Source organism: Megachile rotundata, chromosome 7 (genome assembly GCF_050947335.1).
Source record: "Megachile rotundata isolate GNS110a chromosome 7, iyMegRotu1, whole genome shotgun sequence".
In the NCBI taxonomy this organism is placed as follows: Eukaryota; Metazoa; Arthropoda; class Insecta; order Hymenoptera; family Megachilidae; genus Megachile; species Megachile rotundata.
Window position 1 is genome coordinate 12,676,926 of NC_134989.1, and position 15,072 is coordinate 12,691,997.

At 34.8% G+C, this 15,072-nt stretch overlaps 1 protein-coding gene across 2 annotated transcripts; it reads right to left on the minus strand.

Annotated features, from left to right (window-relative positions):
* Nucleotides 1-210: 210 nt before the first annotated feature.
* On the minus strand, nucleotides 211-13,012 carry LOC100878452 (carcinine transporter-like). Of its 2 annotated transcripts, XM_003703883.3 has the most exons (11): nucleotides 12,511-13,012; nucleotides 10,275-10,423; nucleotides 9,652-9,930; nucleotides 8,904-9,099; nucleotides 7,332-7,590; nucleotides 5,758-5,950; nucleotides 5,578-5,683; nucleotides 4,908-5,011; nucleotides 3,553-3,767; nucleotides 2,481-2,656; nucleotides 211-1,022 (listed from the first exon to the last, which is right to left on the minus strand). In XM_003703883.3, exons 2-11 carry the CDS (start codon nucleotides 10,283-10,285, stop codon nucleotides 813-815), a joined length of 1,749 nt encoding a protein of 582 aa, XP_003703931.1. In that variant the 5' UTR covers nucleotides 10,286-10,423; nucleotides 12,511-13,012; the 3' UTR covers nucleotides 211-812. The 2 variants fall into 2 exon arrangements, with proteins under 2 accessions (XP_003703931.1, XP_012142101.1); XM_012286711.2 differs by lacking the exon at nucleotides 10,275-10,423.
* Between the last annotated feature and the right edge of the window lie 2,060 nt (nucleotides 13,013-15,072).

The following is a 15,072-nucleotide window of genomic DNA, read 5'->3' on the forward strand; positions in this document are numbered from 1 at the left end:
AACTACTTTAGTAATATGTCAAGTTTATAAAATATAACAACACAAAATTAAAAAATAAAATAACATATTGCAAGGGAAGAAAACCCTTCATGAAAAAGAAACAAACTTTTGTAACCTAAAGTAGGTCACGACTCGAAGTTGGATGGTTTACAGAAATATGTAAAGCGTGTATAAAACGAGAGGTTGATGCGAAAATAAAAGTAAGACGTATTTTTCAGTTGATAGCGTTGTTATTGATACAACGACGAACACTGATCGTCATTCGATGGCACAGTTGACAATTCTTTTCTCACCTAATCAAACTATCCACGGTTTTAAGCATGGATAAAAAACCAGCAGTTGGAGCTCATTTCACAATGTTTTCTACAGTGTTACATTATCGTTTTAACCTTAATGTTACAATTAACTATATCATAATTATGATACTGTTAAAAAGAAACATTTTTAAGTACAGTTGGTTAAAACGTTGTAATGTAAGAAATATTGTAAAAAGAATATGCGAGAAATTAGTCCGTTTTTTATTAACATTTTAAATAACGGAACCAACTGCTGACTTTTGAACGAGTAACATAATACAAAAACAGATGAAAAAACTCTTAAAATAAAACGTAACATTAAAAAACTATGTAGGAACATTAATTCTAAGTATTCTCGGTGATTCTATCACAAGACTTAGAAATAGATAATAAAAGTAGAGAAATACAAAATAACATGCTTGATGTACTAAAAGTATCACGGTGATACTTCAACACAGTTGTTACAGTTCGTGTTTTCGTTGAAATGAAAAATGGAAATTGAATGATTATAAATATTCAGGAACCGTAATGTCGTTGGTTATCGTAGGAAGTTTTTTGATAGCACGGTAAGGACCAAAATTGTTGATCTTTTCCGAATTCTTCGCCCTGCTTGATCGTCTGAGGAAGATTCTGACCGACGGTTTCCGGCAGGAACAAAACCAACATGGCGCCGAGGAACGATACTATGCTTATTATTAGCATTGGGAGTCCCTCCCAAAGTTTTGCCTAAAAAATTAATTAATGAAGCATTAATTTGGGAATTTGAGAAGTTGGAAATTTGAGAAATTGGGAATTTGAGAAGTTGGGAATTTGAGAAGTTGGGAATTTGAGAAGTTGGGAATTTGAGAAATTGGGAATATGAGAAGTTGGGAATTTGAGAAGTTGGGAATTTGAGAAATTGGGAATTTGAGAAGTTGGGAATTTGAGAAGTTGGGAATTTGAGAAATTGGGAATTTAAGAAATTGGGAATTTGAGAAATTGGGAATTTGAGAAGTTGGGAATTTGAGAAGTTGGAAATTTGAGAAGTTGGGAATTTAAGAAATTGAGAATTTGAGAAGTTGGGAATTTGAGAAATTGGGAATTTGAGAAATTAGGAATTTGAGAAGTTGGGAATTTGAGAAGTTGGGAATTTGAGAAATTGGGAATTTGAGAAGTTGGGAATTTGAGAAGTTGGGAATTTGAGAAATTGGGAATTTAAGAAATTGGGAATTTGAGAAATTGGGAATTTGAGAAGTTGGGAATTTGAGAAGTTGGAAATTTGAGAAGTTGGGAATTTAAGAAATTGAGAATTTGAGAAGTTGGGAATTTGAGAAATTGGGAATTTGAGAAATTAGGAATTTGAGAAGTTGGGAATTTGAGAAGTTGGGAATTTGAGAAATTGGGAATTTGAGAAGTTGGGAACTTGAGAAGTTGGGAACTTGAGAAGTTGGGAATTTGAGAAGTTGGGAATTTGAGAAATTGGAAATTTGAGAAGTTGGGAATTTGAGAAATTGGGAATTTGAGAAGTTGGGAACTTGAGAAGTTGGGAACTTGAGAAGTTGGGAATTTGAGAAATTGGGAATTTGAGAAATTGGGAATTTGAGAAGTTGGGAATTTGAGAAATTGGGAATTTGAGAAATTGGGAATTTGAGAAGTTGGGAATTTGAGAAGTTGGGAATTTGAGAAGTTGGGAATTTAAGAAATTGGGAATTTGAGAAATTGGGAATTTGAGAAATTAGGTATTTGAGAAGTTGGGAATTTGAGAAGTTGGGAATTTGAGAAATTGGGAATTTGAGAAGTTGGGAATTTAAGAAATTGGGAATTTGAGAAATTGGGAATTTGAGAAATTGGGAATTTGAGAAATTGGGAATTTGAGAAGTTGGGAACTTGCAAATTTGGGAATTTGAGATTAATTCAAGCTTGCATTAATTCAAGAAGAATATTTAATAATCTCAAGTTGAGATAATATTGAAATAATATTACTAGTTATATTATAAATTAAATTAAATTGCAAAATTATATTATGAAATTATTACTTCTTTTATTTTAAACTAAAAGTTTGTCTGTGATAGTCAATCATTAATAACTGACTGCTGGAAGTAAATTTTGATTCAAAATAAAAATATTTCTTTTTTGAGTTCAATGATTAATTTTGACTTTAATAGAAAATGAAGAAATGTGTAGATATAAAATGAATTTACTTACGGTATCAGTGATGTATGGTGCTATAGAGTGTGCAATTATTCCGAAAATATGAATTAATGATACACCTTGTGATCTGACGGGAGTTGGTAGTAATTCAGCTGCGTATTGAAGTCCAATGTTAGCTGCCATGTTTAGACAGAACCGTGACAACACCGACATGGCCAGCTTGGCAGTTACTGGATAACAAATTAATGGAAAGTAAAATTATGTAGGTAAATGTGACAATAAATAATTTCACTTCTCAATACTTCTACATAAATTCTCAAGTTTCTGAATTCTCAGTTTTCCAAATTCTTAAATCTCCAATTTCTCAAATCCTCAAGTTCTTAGTTTTGCAAATTCTCAAGTTTCTGAATTCTCAATTCCCAAATTCTCAAGTTTCTGAATTCTCAATTCCCCAAATTCTCAAGTTTCTGAATTCTCAATTTCCCAAATTCTCAAATCTCCAATTTCTCAATTCCCCAAATTCTCCAATCTCCAATTTCTCAATTCCCCAAATTCTCCAATCTCCAATTTCTCAATTCCCCAAATTCTCAAATTTCCAAATTCCCAAATCTCCAATTTCTCAATTCCTCAAATTCTCAAATTTCCAAATTCCCAAATCTCCAATTTCTCAATTCCCCAAATTCTCAAATTTCCAATTTCTCAATTCCCCAAATTGTCAAATCTCCAATTTCTCAATTCCCCAAATTGTCAAATCTCCAATTTCTCAATTCCCCAAATTGTCAAATCTCCAATTTCTCAATTCCCCAAATTCTCAAATCTCCAATTTCTCAATTCCCCAAATTCTCAAATCTCCAATTTCTCAATTCCCCAAATTCTCAAATCTCCAATTTCTCAATTCCCCAAATTCTCAAATCTCCAATTTCTCAATTCCCCAAATTCTCAAATCTCCAATTTCTCAATTCCCCAAATTCTCAAATCTCCAATTTCTCAATTCCCCAAATTCTCAAATCCCCAATTTCTCAATTCCTAAATTCTCAAATCTCCAATTTCTCAATTCCCCAAATTCTCAAATTTCCAAATTCTCTTACAGTCTAACAATAACCGTCCTAAACATATATATATTTACTTGATTGCAGCAGCAGTTCGATGATAGTGAACAAGCAGGTTGTCGCCATCGTGAGAAATCCACATAATCTACGACCCCATCGATCCAGCACTGCGGTCAGTAACAAACCAGCCGGAAGTTCCGTAGAACACGCCACGGAGAAAGACGTAAAAACCGAGCTTGGAATGAGTTTTAACGAGTACACGTGGCTGTCGAATGAGATCACTGTCAAACTCCTGTAAAATAACACGTGATCAATTAGCAATTAACTTTATTTTCAAGAATGATCTCTGATAACTATGTAGATTATGATTTACCTTGACGATTTTAGTGATATTGATCTTATGTATGATTTTATGTATGTTTTGATATATGAGTTGACGTATGATTAGATATATGAGTTGATATATGATTTGATGTATGAGTTGACGTATGATTAGATATATGATTTGATGTATGATTTGGTGTATGAGTTGATATATGTTTTGATGTATGATTTGATATATGAGTTGACATATGATTTGATGTATGAGTTGACGTATGATTAGATATATGTTTTGATGTATGATTAGATATATGATTTCATGTACGATTTAGTGTATGATTTGATCTATGATTTGATGTGTAATTTCATATATGATTTGGTGTATGATTTGATATATGATTTGATGTGTAATTTCATATATGATTTGGTGTAAGATTTGATATATGTTTTGATGTATTATCTGATGTATGATTTAATATATGAGTTGATATATAATTTGATATATGATTTGATGTATTATCTGATGTATGATTTGATATATGAGTTGATATATAATTTGATATATGATTTGATGTATAATTTGATATATGATTTCATGTATGATTTGGTGTATGATTTGATCTATGAGTTGATATATGATTTGATGTATGATTTGATGTATTATCTGATGTATGATTTGATATATGAGTTGATATATAATTTGATATATGATTTGATGTATAATTTGATATATGATTTCATGTATGATTTGGTGTATGATTTGATCTATGAGTTGATATATGATTTGATGTATGAGTTGACATATGATTTGATATATGTTTTGAATTATTATCTGATGTATGATTTGATCTGTGATTTGATGTATGATTTCATGTATGATCTGATGTATGATTTGATATATGATTTGATATATGACTATCAAATCTGACCTATACTTTGATCTATAAATTGATCTATAATTTGATCCATGATTTGATCTATAATTCGATCTATGATTTCTATAACTTGATGCATAATTTGCGCTATAAGTTCACTTATATCAAACAATGAAAATTCCCTTAAATCGACAAGGTAGAGATTCTACACAAACGCCTCGTTTTCGCATATTTACCAAAAGAGGACAAGAAGAATAGTATTCCTTGACAACCTAGGTGATTTAAAGAGATCAACCAATGTTGCTGTCTCTTGCAATCTCTCTGAAGCCTCCAGATTGGTCTGAAAGCAAATATTTGTTCGATAAAATCAAGATATGATAGGTGAACACATGGACGATTGAAGGATCAAAACTAGAACAGCGAATGGTGAGTGTCTTACAAATATTTGCTCGATTGAACAATTTTTAAATAGATAGGTATTTGGGATCGGTTATAATCGATAGATAAATTTATATTTGAATTAAAGGAGCGGTACAACCATTTGACTTTCTAGCTAACTGCAATTTGAAAGTGAATTATATAATTTTGCATCAGTTACATAATTTTAAATGAATAACTGACAATTTTACAGTAAACAAAAATTGAACTACGTAAAATGGCCACGAAAGTTAAGACCTCCTTCTTAAAAAATAATTTAACAAAACGGTAATTAATATTAATGAGCACCGAAGGCAATACAATTTAAGATAACACAAACGACTTCAAAACGCAACATAAGTGAATTCAAAACACAACGATAAAAAACAATATTTGAATATGTAAAATAAAACGAATTCTTATCTGGGTAGATCTCCTAAATATCGCTTAGCTAAAACTACGTCAAAAATGTTTACTCCTTTCACTTACAACGAAGACATCATAAATACGAGGATCCGGATACATGCGGTTGATCCTTGCGATCTTCCGCAGCTTCATTACAACCTTGTTCATCATTCCGTTGGAAACGTACCATCTGGAAAAGTAAATTTTCGACGAACGAATCGATAAGCAAATCTTTACACAGAGTCGAATAGTCGGTTTACATACCGGGCGCTCTCGGGCAGGATCCATGGTGTAACGAACACGGACATCAATGGTATGGCAGTGATGTAAGTGAAACACCTCCAGTTAGATACGTAGTATGCTATCCACGGTAAAATGGTGCTAGCTATTGCGAAGTATATACCGAAAGCCACGTTTACCACCAGTGTGCGTTTGGAGACCGCCATGTACTCCAATACTGTGAAAGAAATTTTTTATGCTGTTATTCAAATTGAAGATCAAGTTATTATAGTCGAGTCATCATACTCAAATAGTCTTATTCAAGTTATCATGGGTAGCTTATCATAATCGAATGATAATAGTCAAGTTATGGTAGTCAAGTTATGATAGACAAGTTATGATAATCAAGTTATGATAGTCAAGTTATGATAGTCAAGTTATGATAGTCAAGTTATGATAGTCAAGTTATGATAGTCAAGTCATAATAGCCAAGTTGTGATAGTCAAGTTATGATAATCAGCTTATGATATACAAGTTATGATAATCAAGTTGTGATAGTCAAGCCATAATAGTCTAGTTATAATAGTCAAGTCATAATGGCCAAGTTATGATAATCGAGGTATGATAGTCAAACTTTGATAATCAAGTTTTGATAATCAAGTTACGATAGTCAAGTTATGATAGTCAAGTCATAATGGCCAAGTTATGATAGTCAAGTCATGATGGTCAAGTTATAATAATAAGTTATGATAATCAAGATATGATAGTCAAGCTTTGATAATCAAGTTACGATAGTCAAGTCATAATAGTCAAGTTATAATAGTCCAGTTATGATAGTCAAGTCATAATAGTCAAGCTATGATAGTCATGTTTTTAGGATCAAGATATTATAGTTGAGTCATCATTCTCAAGTAGTCATATTCAAGTTATCATAGTCAATGTATCATAATCAACTAATAATAGTCAGGTTATGATAGTCAATTATTTGTGATCAAGTTATCATAGTCAAGTAACATATAAATTGTTATAATTGAATCATCATAGTCAAGTTACTATAATCAACCTATTAAAATTGAAGTATCAGAGACAAGTTATCATATTCATGTTATGATAGTCGAGTTTTGATAAAGAAGATATCAAAACTAAGTAGTCATATTCAAGTAATCATAGTGAAATTATCATAATGAACTTATCATAATCAAGTTATCATAGTCAAGTAGTCATAATCGAGTTATCATAATGAAGTAATCTTAATGGAGTAATCATTAGCACTTATTAGTAAATTACAGCAATAACGTTATCATAATCATAATTTACAAAAACATTTCCTGCAATCAGCAGACAAGAAATTAATTTGAACAATAATCATCGTCTCACCCCACGTGTCACGAAACATGTAGATCATTCACATATTCGATTACAATTTTATTGTATTATAATCACCTGATTACTCTTACATATAAACATACTTATACTTAACAATTACGTACTTCAAATTATGTAGTCCAAAAAATGAAAGATAATAAAGCTCATAATTCATCGAAGTGATAATTAGGTTAAAAAAAAGTGGCGATGAATCAGAGGTTATCATCGTGGTACATATTATTGAAAAACCTCACCGATTATAAGAGGAATGTTGATGCAGTTGTCGAACGCGAGTCCAGTGAGGAATCGGCACACAGCGAAAGACCAAAAGCTATTGCTGCTGCCGGTGGCGATTGAGCTTAGAAGAGCGATACCCAGGCAGAATACTAAAGCCGGTATCCGACCTTTATGATCTGCTATCCAGCCGATCAAGAAACCGCCAACGATGGATCCGCAGAAGAAGATCGCCTGCGCCGTCGATACGAGGTACCCTCGGTCGCATACCCAATCTAGCTAATCACCAAGGGCTAAGGATTAGTCGGTGAAAATGGGCTGACCACGGATATATTCGTACCTGAGATATTACATATTCGTACGAAATGGCTCGTGCATGAATTCTGGATTGAAATATTGAAATATTCGAGTACTCGAAGTGTGCAAGTTTGGAATTATATGGAAGTAGAAATGTAGGGATGTGGAGCTTAAGGGTATAGGGATTTTGGGATCTGAACATTTAAGGATATGGATGTTTGTGGATTTTGAGAATATGAAGGTTATGGATGTTTGTGGATTTTGAGAATGTGAAGGATTTGTGGGATGTGGTCATTTAGGGATATGGTCATGTAGAGATGTGGTCATGTAGGGATGTGGTCATGTGGGGATGTGGTCATGTAGGGATGTATGCATCTGGAGATCTAGCTATCCAGGGATCTATGTATCAAGGGATCAAGATATGGAGGGATCTAGGTGTCTATGGATCTAGGTGTCTAGGTCTCTAGGTGTCTAGGTGTCTAGGTGTCTAGATGTCTAGGTGACTAGGTGTCCAGGTATCTAGCTATCTAAGTATATAGGTGTTTAGGTATCTAGGTGTCTAGGTGTCTGGGTGTCTAGCTATCTAGCTATCTAGGTATTTAGGTGTCTAGCTATCTAGGTATCTACCAGTTTAGGTATCTAGGTATCTAGGTGTCTAGTTGTCTAGGTGTCTAGGTGTCTAGGTGTCTAGGTGTCTAGGTGTCTAGGTGTCTAGCTATCTAGCTATCTAGGTATTTACGTGTCTAGCTATCTAGGTGTCTAGGTGTCTAGCTATCTAGCTATCTAGGTATTTAGGTGTCTAGCTATCTAGGTATCTACCAGTTTAGGTATCTGGGTATCTAGGTGTGTAGTTGTCTAGGTGTCTAGGTGTCTAGGTGTCTAGCTATCTAGCTATTTAGGTATTTAGGTGTCTAGCTATCTAGCTATTTAGGTATTTAGGTGTCTAGCTATCTAGGTATCTACCAGTTTAGATATCTAGGTATCTAGGTGTCTGGGTGTCTAGGTGTCTAGGTGTCTACCTATCTACCTATCTACCTATCTAAAGATCTAGGAATCCATGGATCAAGGCATCTATGACTTCATTTATCTATAAATCTGGGCATCCATAGGTGCATGTCCACGTCCATTTGAACATTCAACGCTTACGAATTTCAAATTATACTAAATATCCTCTCAATCATCAACCATCTGAATATTCAAAACACTCCAACTTAGGTTACACCGCGTATTTCACTAGAGTTCACGCACTCGACTATTCAAATGACCGAAAAGTTGAATTATTCCGAATACCTCACCTCGGCACCCACACTAGCATATGGGATCTGCGTGAAATTGTATTCCCATCGCGTACATTGCGCAGTTTTGTTCGTTCGGAACTCCATGGAGTGCAGGTCTGTGCCGCTGCTGAGGAGCTCCGCGAAATTCAAATCTTTCCGATTACACTGGTCGTAGTAAGGATACTCTCCTGTCTTCGGAATTGCTATTCGAATTCTGCAAATATTAAGTAACTATAATAGTTGCTTTCATTAAGTCTCTTCTGTAGACTCTAGTCTCTAGTCTCTAGTCTCTAAGATTTTTATTTAAGAAATAAAGAGATTCGCATTTATTTGAGGATACTTTTTTCGCATACTTTTTTTAAGGATATATGATGTATATGTTCTTTGTTGATGTATTGTCTGTTCAATATATTTCTTATATGGTATATTGCCTTCACAATATATTGCCTTTATTCATATATTGTTTATATAATGTATTATTTTTATTAACATATTGTCTTTAGCATATATTGCTTTTATTAATATATTATCTATACAACATTGCCTTTATTAACATATTGTCTATACAATATATTTCCTGTACAATACATTGCATACACAATATATTGCCTTTATCAAGACATTACCTACATACTGCTTTCATTAACATATTGCCATTATTATCACACATATTATTATACATAGCATTGCTATTATTAATTCACTATTTGAAACCAATCGATTCATTTCAAACTAAATAAAAATAAATATTAATTGCAAATCTCACCTATCTGCCGCAGTAAAATTCGAGTTCATCAATTCATCAATCCTGCACCAGTGTTCCGAAGGTATGATCGTGATGAAGAATTGGGAGAAATACAAGAAAGCGTACGTAACACCGTAAGGTAACAACGATAACAACAGCAGCCATTGGTATCTGCCATAATCACCGACGTACGGTAGAATATCATCGAAACTCTCCAATTTTTGCCTCAGAGCCGTCGTCTCCGTTGGCCCCACGGCGTTGTTCTGGTTGTTCACGCTGTTCTTCATATTCTTCATTTCTCTGGAACATTTCATATTTCACGTTATTGTCGTTACTTTGTTTTGCTTGAAGTGTGCTTTTGTATCGAAAGAGATTAGTTCAGCAACTTTCATAGTTAGAGAACGAGCAATTCTTATATGTGTCTAAGCAAATAATTCGATAAACGGAAGAATGCGTAATAGGGGACAAACCGCAAAATAAAAATTATACTTTAAGATTAGGAAGAGGCGATTAACGAATAGATTCGTAGCCGACGATAAGTATATTAATGAACGCCGATAACAAAACACAGGAAAAAAAGAGTCGAAAGCCAGTTCGCGGTAGAGGTCAAAGAATAACCTCGAGTAGACTATCACGAATCTCACCCGGCGCTCATGTTTCCTGGAGAACGTTTCCACAACAGTCGAACTTGAGAAAGTGGAGTTCTTGAAGCGGAATACGCTAACCACAGCAATTGCTGTTCGAACTGGCTGAAATTGTGGAGCAAAGTCCGCCGTGTGTCTCGTTTTCGAATCTGTCAAACGATAAATTAAATGCGACTTATTTGTGTCGGAGCTGTTCAATTACTATTGTAACCGAGAGTCAAGTGGATCGTGACACGCAGCTCGATTGTAAACTGAATTGTAAACGAGACACGAACGCGAACCAACACGGGGAGCCTTAAGACATGTCTGCCGGGTCGAATATCGTGTGAAAGCAAACTGAAAGAAACGCTTTCGGAGCGTTTATGAGAATCATTGACGCAATTAACTTTTTTTGTCTAGGCGTTATATCATCGCGGAGAAGACCACCACGCGATCTACGTCTGCATCTTTACGCGGTGTACAATACGTTATAAGTTATTTATTATCGCGTCGTATAACCACGCGATATATGCGATAGATTATAGGCTATAGGAGGAGTTAGATTTTCACGCGATATATTGCCTTAAGGTAGAAGATTTATGGGACGAATTATTACGCGTTATATTGCCACGCGTTAGATTACCACGCGTTAGATTACCACGCGTTCAGTTACCACACGTTACATTACCTCACATTAAATTTACCGCGCGTTATATTGCCACGCACTTGATTCCTTCGCAATATATTGCCACGCATCAAATTTCTACGCATCAAATTTCTACGCGTTAAATTTCTACGCGTTGAATTTCTAAGCGTTACATTACCATGCGTTATATAGCTACACGCTAGAATTCCACGCACTAGGTTCCCTCGCAATATATTGCTACGCGTTAAATTTCCACGCATTAGATTACCACACGTTACATTACCTCACATTAAATTTGCCGCGCGTTATATTGCCACGCACTAGATTCCCTCGCAATATATTGCCATGCGTTAAATTTCTACGCGTTAAATTTCCACGCATTAAATTTCTACGGGTTAAATTTCTACGCGTTAGATTACCACGCGTTATATAGCTACACGTTAAAATTCCACACACTAGGTTCCCTCACGATATATTGCCACGCGTTAAATTTCACGCGTTAGATTACCACGCATTAATTTGCCACGCGCTATATATCTACACGTTACAATACCACGCACTGAATTCCCTCGTGATATATTGCCACGCACTAAATTCCCTCGCGGTATATTGCCACGCGTTAAATTTCTACGCATTAAACTATTGCCCGTGTATTTGCCACGCGCTATATATCTACACGTTACAATACTACGTACTGAATTCCCTCGCGATATATTGCCGCACGTGAAACTTCTATGTATTAGATTACCACTCGTCAATTTTCCACGCGCTACACAGCTACACGTTAGAATACCACGAACTAGATTCTCTCGCGATATATTGCCACGCACGAAATTCCCTCGCGATATATTGCCACGCGTGAAATTTTTGCGCATTAGACTACCACGCGTTAATTCGCCATGCGCTACATAGCTATAAGTTAGAATACCGCGCGCTAGATTCCCTCGCGATATATTGCCACACATTAGATTTCCTTGTGATATATTACCACACGTGAAATTTTTACGCATTAGACTACCACGCGTCAATTTGCCACACGCTATATAGCTAGACGTTGGAATACCACGCGTTAGATTCCCTCGCGATATATTGCCACAAGTTAAATTTCTACCCATTAAATTGCCATGCACCAGAAATCTATGTCACCAAATTTTGAATATTCCAATAGTGAGAATTTCTTTACATCAAAATATCTCTAAATACCAAATATTCCCAGCTAGCAAATATCCTTAAATCGTTAATCATCCTATATTTCAAATATTTCGCAGTACAAAATACACCATTTCATCAATATTCGTAAACGTCTACAAGTCATAAAAATTTACAGCAGCGTAATTAATATTTATTACAAAAATGTCAATGGTTTGGTAATAGAAGTACTTTAAGTAATCAAAATTATGTTACTTCTAATCATAAGTGACTCATAACCACGTGTTGCATTATTCGAATATTCGAATACAATTACTATATCCGTTTTTCCCACATCATACAAACAATGATACCAGTTGAGAATTTGCAATAATTCAAAAAATCATAATTGGTTATTTTTAATTAATTTTGAAAAATTGAATAAACTGAAATAAGCAGCGAAGAAAATGTCAAGAAGCTTACGTTTTCGAAGTAATCCTCAACGAATTTTCGCTCACACGATTAAAATCACACTACGTTCTCGAAACCAGTCCTGTTTGAGCACCGCACTATCAGACAATGGACCCGAACGGCATCAAACAGCTCCGTTTCAGCTGGCGTCGTTTTCCGCGCGACTAACCTCGAATTACGTAACTAGTAATTAAAAACGCTCGCCGGCTCGATCGTATCATCATCCCTCGCGAAACTATTCAACCGGGAACGCGTCTTCGATTCTTCTCGTCAAGATCCTCGTCGAACGGCTCCGATAATCATTCACTGAGCCGTGAACGTCTTCATTGCTTGTCTTTTCCGAGAAAAACAACGGAAAATTGTCACTCGGTTTCTGCCGCGATGAGGAAAAGAAGAACGCGTGCGATACTCGCGAGACCTTACTCGAATATGAAGGGGAGAGCGCCGAGTATATCGCTGATATATGTAGAAACTCTGCTTGGCGAAGACGAACGCAATACCCGGTGACACGTGTAAGACTGGTAAGAAATGAACGAGTAAGAGAATGAAGGAGGAATGGAGATAGGAGAGAAAGAGAAAGAATCGGTTGGTTGGCGATTTTGCATTTGTGTAGGTTTGAACGCAGTGTAGATTTTTTGGGTAGGGTACATGTGTGAAATATGTGAAGAATTTTTTCATTTGGGTGTGTTTGTATTCTTGAGTTTTCGAGGTTTCGAGATTTTTGGTTTTCGAGGTATTGGTAGTTGGAATGGTGATGTTTGTGAGTGATTAAATTTTCAAGTTTTTTGAGTTTTCAGATTTTTAAGTTTTGGGAAACTCAAGTTTCGAGGTGACTGAATTTGCAAATTTGTGAATGTTATCGAATTAGGAAATTTCTAAATTTTCAAGTTTTCAAGTTTTCAAGTTTTCAAGTTTTCAAGTTTTCAAGTTTTTAGTTTTCAAATTGTCAAGTTTTGAAGTTTTGAAGTTTTGAAGTTTTCAAATTTTCAAGTTTTTAAGTTTTCAAATTTTCAAGTTTTCAAATTTCCAAATTTCTAGATTCTGAAATTCCTAGTCTTCAAAATTCGCAGATTCCCATATTTCTAGTTCCCCAAATTCCTACGACCTCAAATCCCTAGATTCCCACATTTCTAGTACCCCAATTTCCTATGTCCCCAAATCCCTAGATTCCCATATTCCTAGTTCCCTAAATTCCTATGTCCCCAAATCCCTAGATTCCCATATTCCTAGTTCCCCAAATTTCTATGTCCTAAAATCCCTAGGTTCCCACATTCCCAATTTTCCAAATACCTATGCCCCAAAATTCCTGTGTCCCCAAATCCCTAGATTCCCATATTCCCAATTTTCCAAATACCTATGCCTCAAAATTCCTATGTCCCAAAATCTCTAGATTCCCATATTCCTAGTTCTCCAAATTCCTACGACCTCAAATCCCTAGATTCCCATATCTCTAGTTCCCCAAATTCCTATATCCCAAAATCCCTAGGTTCCCATATTGTTAATTCCCCAAATTCCTATGTCCCCAAATCTCTAGATTCCCATATTCCTAGTTCCCCAAATTCCTACATCCCAAAATCCCTAGATTCCCATATTCCCAGTTCCAAAAACTACCAAATCCCCAAATTCCTATGTCCCAAAATCCCTAAATCCCCATCTACATCTCCAAATTTCTAAACTTTCAAATACCTAAACCTTCAAGACTCCACATTCCCAATTTCCTAGACTCCCAAATCCCTAGATTTCAATCTCCAAATCTCTAATCTTCCTCAATCCCCAAATTCCTATGTCCTACTCTTTTCCCAAATATTCAAATCATCAAAAATTCCTAAAAATTGAGTTAATAAGCGTGAGAATCTTCCTCCTTCACTGCCATATTTTCATCTAGGGAAACCACACTTGAGTGTACTTGCGGACCTAGAAGGCCACGTGGCCACCATTGTCAGCAAACGAATTTCTGCTCGATATACTCTTCTCGAGAACCGTATTGTTTCCTCAAATCGCTATAGGCATTGTTTGCAGAAATCGAAGATTGCTGCGGTGCCCGAACAACAATTCTACCTTGAAAGCACAATAAAATTAATCGTGTCTGAGCATCTCTTCGCGTGTTATTATTTAATTATCGAATGACGTTGTAATTTCTTTCTTTCGACAAGATGTACATACGACTACAATTGTTATGTTCTGTATCATTGTTGAGAAATATAATTGAAAATAAAAGCTTGCCTCCTAAATTATTTATGTACATAGTACTTTATTGTAGGCACATAAAATTTTGTAATGTAACATTGAAATTTCTTTTAAATTAAAAATAATTTTATGTAGCTTCATTTTATTGTGGTTACATAAAACTTTGTGAAGTAACATTGAAAATTCTTTTGAATTAAAAATAATTTTCTATAGCTTTATTTTATTGTAGTTACAAAAAATTTTGTGAAGTAACATTGAAAATTCCTTTAAATTAAAAATAATTTTGTGTAGCTTCATTTTATTGTAGTTACATAAAATTTTGTGAAGTAACATTGAAAATTCCTTTGAATTAAAAATAATTTTCCATAGCTTCATTTTATTGTAGTT

Bases quoted from the DNA above. Each gene is read 5' to 3' on its own strand.
- LOC100878452 (XM_003703883.3), bottom strand. The intron at 9,100-9,651 runs GTGAGATTTGCA...TAATATTTGCAG, and splicing joins AATTTTACTGCGGCAGATAG to AATTCGAATAGCAATTCCGA. The intron at 3,768-4,907 runs GTAAATATGCGA...GTTATTTTACAG, and splicing joins ATTCTTCTTGTCCTCTTTTG to GAGTTTGACAGTGATCTCAT.